At 33.5% G+C, this 3199-nt stretch overlaps 1 protein-coding gene across 1 annotated transcript in view; it reads left to right on the plus strand.

Annotated features, from left to right (window-relative positions):
- LOC107638981 overlaps positions 1 to 2998 on the plus strand; it is a gene marked incomplete in the record, with an annotated part of 3598 nt that extends 600 nt beyond the window's left edge. The window contains 9 exon segments of the mRNA XM_016342382.2: positions 475 to 624; positions 773 to 906; positions 1012 to 1081; positions 1199 to 1289; positions 1831 to 1900; positions 2060 to 2155; positions 2256 to 2355; positions 2442 to 2593; positions 2690 to 2998. Coding sequence (XP_016197868.1) covers positions 475 to 624; positions 773 to 906; positions 1012 to 1081; positions 1199 to 1289; positions 1831 to 1900; positions 2060 to 2155; positions 2256 to 2355; positions 2442 to 2593; positions 2690 to 2821 — 995 coding nt within the window.

The following is a 3199-nucleotide window of genomic DNA, read 5'->3' on the forward strand; positions in this document are numbered from 1 at the left end:
TTTAATGTCTGACAATGAAATATTTGGAAGTTTAGGATTAGAAAGATTTAAACTAGTTAGATATTTATTAATGATTGGGTTAGTTGGCACAACTTTAACTATGAAAGATTTAAACTAAACAAAAATTGAGTTAGTTTCACAAAACTACTAAAACAGGTAGTTTGTAGGATATAATTCTAACCATGAAAGATTTCAACTAACTCCACATCCATCAAAGATTGGGTTAGTTTGACAAAATTACCTTAAACGGGTAGTTTGTTGGGTAATTTTGCCGAATGTTTTGATGGTTTCGTCTAACTAGCTCAAATTTTGATAGATATATTGTCAGTATTCAAATCTTTCATGATCAGAAATAAGTAATTTACTCTTTAATTTCTAATTTCTAAACAGATGCATCATCATGATTTGCCTTAGGGTTTTTGTTTTTCAAACTTAAATGTGACTTTTATTGAGATTGGAACTGTATGGGTGCAGTTGACTGCATTGACTGTGCTGCTGATGCATCAGTGGTTAGCGCTGTGAACGAAGGAATTTTAGCCGCAACAGAAATTGCAGGTCTTCAGAAAAAGCCTTGGGTTATGATCAGTGTCAATGATGATAAAGATCTTCATTTTCGCAAAGCCGGTAAGAAAGAGTCTTTGTTCTTTCTAGTTGTTGGTTCCATTATAATATTTCTGCATCAGCATAGTCCAACATAATTATCAATGACTTGATCCATTCAGTATTCAATTTTTCCAATAAATGAATGTTGCTAGTACTGGCTTCTATGCAGAATTTGATCCAGAAGACTGTCCAGCAAATTGTTCTCGCCCTTGCGAAATTGTGTGCCCTGCTAATGCAATATCATTCCGAGGGAAATCAGCATCTGGAACCTCATCTAATACGGAATTACCAAGAGTGCTAATGGTTTTTAACTTGATTTTACTTGGAAGTGATGTTTTTACAGACTATAATTTCATCTTTTCAAAAACATTTTCACACTTAAATTGTTCAATTGGCTTGGACGTGCAGGATGGAGTCATAACAGAACGCTGCTACGGTTGTGGCCGTTGCCTTCCGGTTTGCCCCTATGACAAAATAAGTGAGATATTGTCTTGCTAACTTTTGAGATTACAAGTTTTTAACTTCATCTATAATATTCTGATTTCCATGTGTCATGTGATAATTTTAAGAATATGAACTTACTGAATTGACCCAGGAGAGGTAACATATGTAAGAGATGCCGCGACAACTGCTGATCTCCTCAGGAGAAATGATGTTGATGCTATGGAGATACATACAAGTGGGAGGTAATTTTAGTTACCAAATTAATCATATCAAACAATATTTAATGGATGACATTAACTGATAGGGAAACATATTTTCACAAGAACTGAAGGGATGATTCTCAATTATCAGTTCTCAGTTTCTCATACACATGTAATGTGTTTGCTAAGCTTCTATTTCTATGGCTGTGGCATAACCATGTTTTACATAGATGGCTTTTCTTTTTTCTATTCAGACAATTTAGCTGATGAAGCATAGGAAAAAAAAAGTCGGTTTTCTGATGATTAGATATATGTTGTTCTTGTGATGCACGATTGATGAGTTTAAATTCACTTCCTCATGTTATTTGTCATGATATCACTTATCTAAAAAGTTTAAACTGATAGGAGGAATCTCTTTTGAGTTTGCATGAGTTTTTTTCAAGGCTTTCTTTCTCTTTCTATTGGCCTTATGCTGAAATTTTTTCTTTTGGGATCAGCAAGGATCGAATTCTAATCCTTTAAGTCATAAAAATTCTTGCGTAAATAGTTACATCTCTAACATTATCATGCGTTCTTTTTGCAGGCAGAGTGCACAATTCAAAGAGCTCTGGTGTGCTTTAGGGGATTCAGTAGAAAACTTAAAGTTAATAGCGGTAAGTGGTGCCTCCAACCTGTATGAGTGTGTTTGGAATCATAAATTATTAGAAAATATTTGATTTAAATAAAATCATTTCTATATTTTTTCATTCCAAACACACCCTATAGGTTATTTGCATTTGAGTAAAGAGATTAACATAAAAAAAATTATCCAGGTTAGCTTACCTAATGGTGGAGATTCAACAATACCCTCTATGAATGAGATGTCCTCCATTATGAAACCAAATCTTCAATGCTTCAACTTATGGCAGGTGTGCCTTTCTATGAGCTCAACAATCTCAACATTGTTAATGAGCCTTTTATGTCTCATTTTTTTTAACAAAACCATGTTTGCTATATACACGAATGAAGTTGGACGGCCGGCCGATGAGTGGAGACATCGGGAGTGGAGCAACCAAGGAAACAATCGCCTTTGCTATCGAATTGGCAAAAGCGAAAAACCGACCTCCCGGTTTGTATTCAATAATTCATACATATAAATACATGGTCCTTGAAAACCTTCAGTTTTGTAACAAAATCTCTGAACTTGCATGGTAGGTTTCCTTCAACTTGCTGGTGGCACTAATGCTCACACAATTGATGGATTGAGAAAAAAAGGACTATTTCAAACAACATCTATTGCAGTCGGTTCGTCTAATTCGCCAGACGCCTTAATCGGCGGTATAGCTTACGGAGGCTATGCACGCAAGGTAAGATGTTGTTTACTTTCCAATTCTTTGTTATCTTCCTTATGGATCCAACTTGTACATGGCAATTTATCAAATGATGATTGTATGTTTGCTTAGATTGTTGGTAGAGTATTGAGATCAATGCAATCTGAATATGGTGGAGCTGCTAGAATAGAGGATCATCCTCAACATCTTTTGATGGCTCTTAAGGAAGCACTTGCTTTAGTTGGACCTGTTAAATGTTTATGATCTCCATAACTTGTTCACAATCACAATCAGTGCTTGGTAGTTTATATTTGGAACTATAGCAGTACTAGTACAGCTATTTATTGGTCTTTATAGCTTGTTAAAAAGGATAAAAGAAATGTCATAAGAACGTAATAATAATGTTTAATTATTTTATTGGTTTTTATAATTTTATTAAAATTTTAATTAGGTCTTTATAGTTAAAAAAATTTATAACTGAATTTCTATACTAGATTATTTAAAACTTTCAATTAGGTCTTTATAGGTAATTTTTATTTTTTTTAGCAAGTTAGATATATTTTTTATTATAGATTATTAAAAATTAATTATTGAAGTGTACTTTCACCTAGGTTCACTTAAAAGTAGAACAATATCACGAAT

The sequence above is a fragment of the Arachis ipaensis genome, chromosome B04 (genome assembly GCF_000816755.2).
Source record: "Arachis ipaensis cultivar K30076 chromosome B04, Araip1.1, whole genome shotgun sequence".
Lineage (NCBI taxonomy): Eukaryota > Viridiplantae > Streptophyta > Magnoliopsida > Fabales > Fabaceae > Arachis > Arachis ipaensis.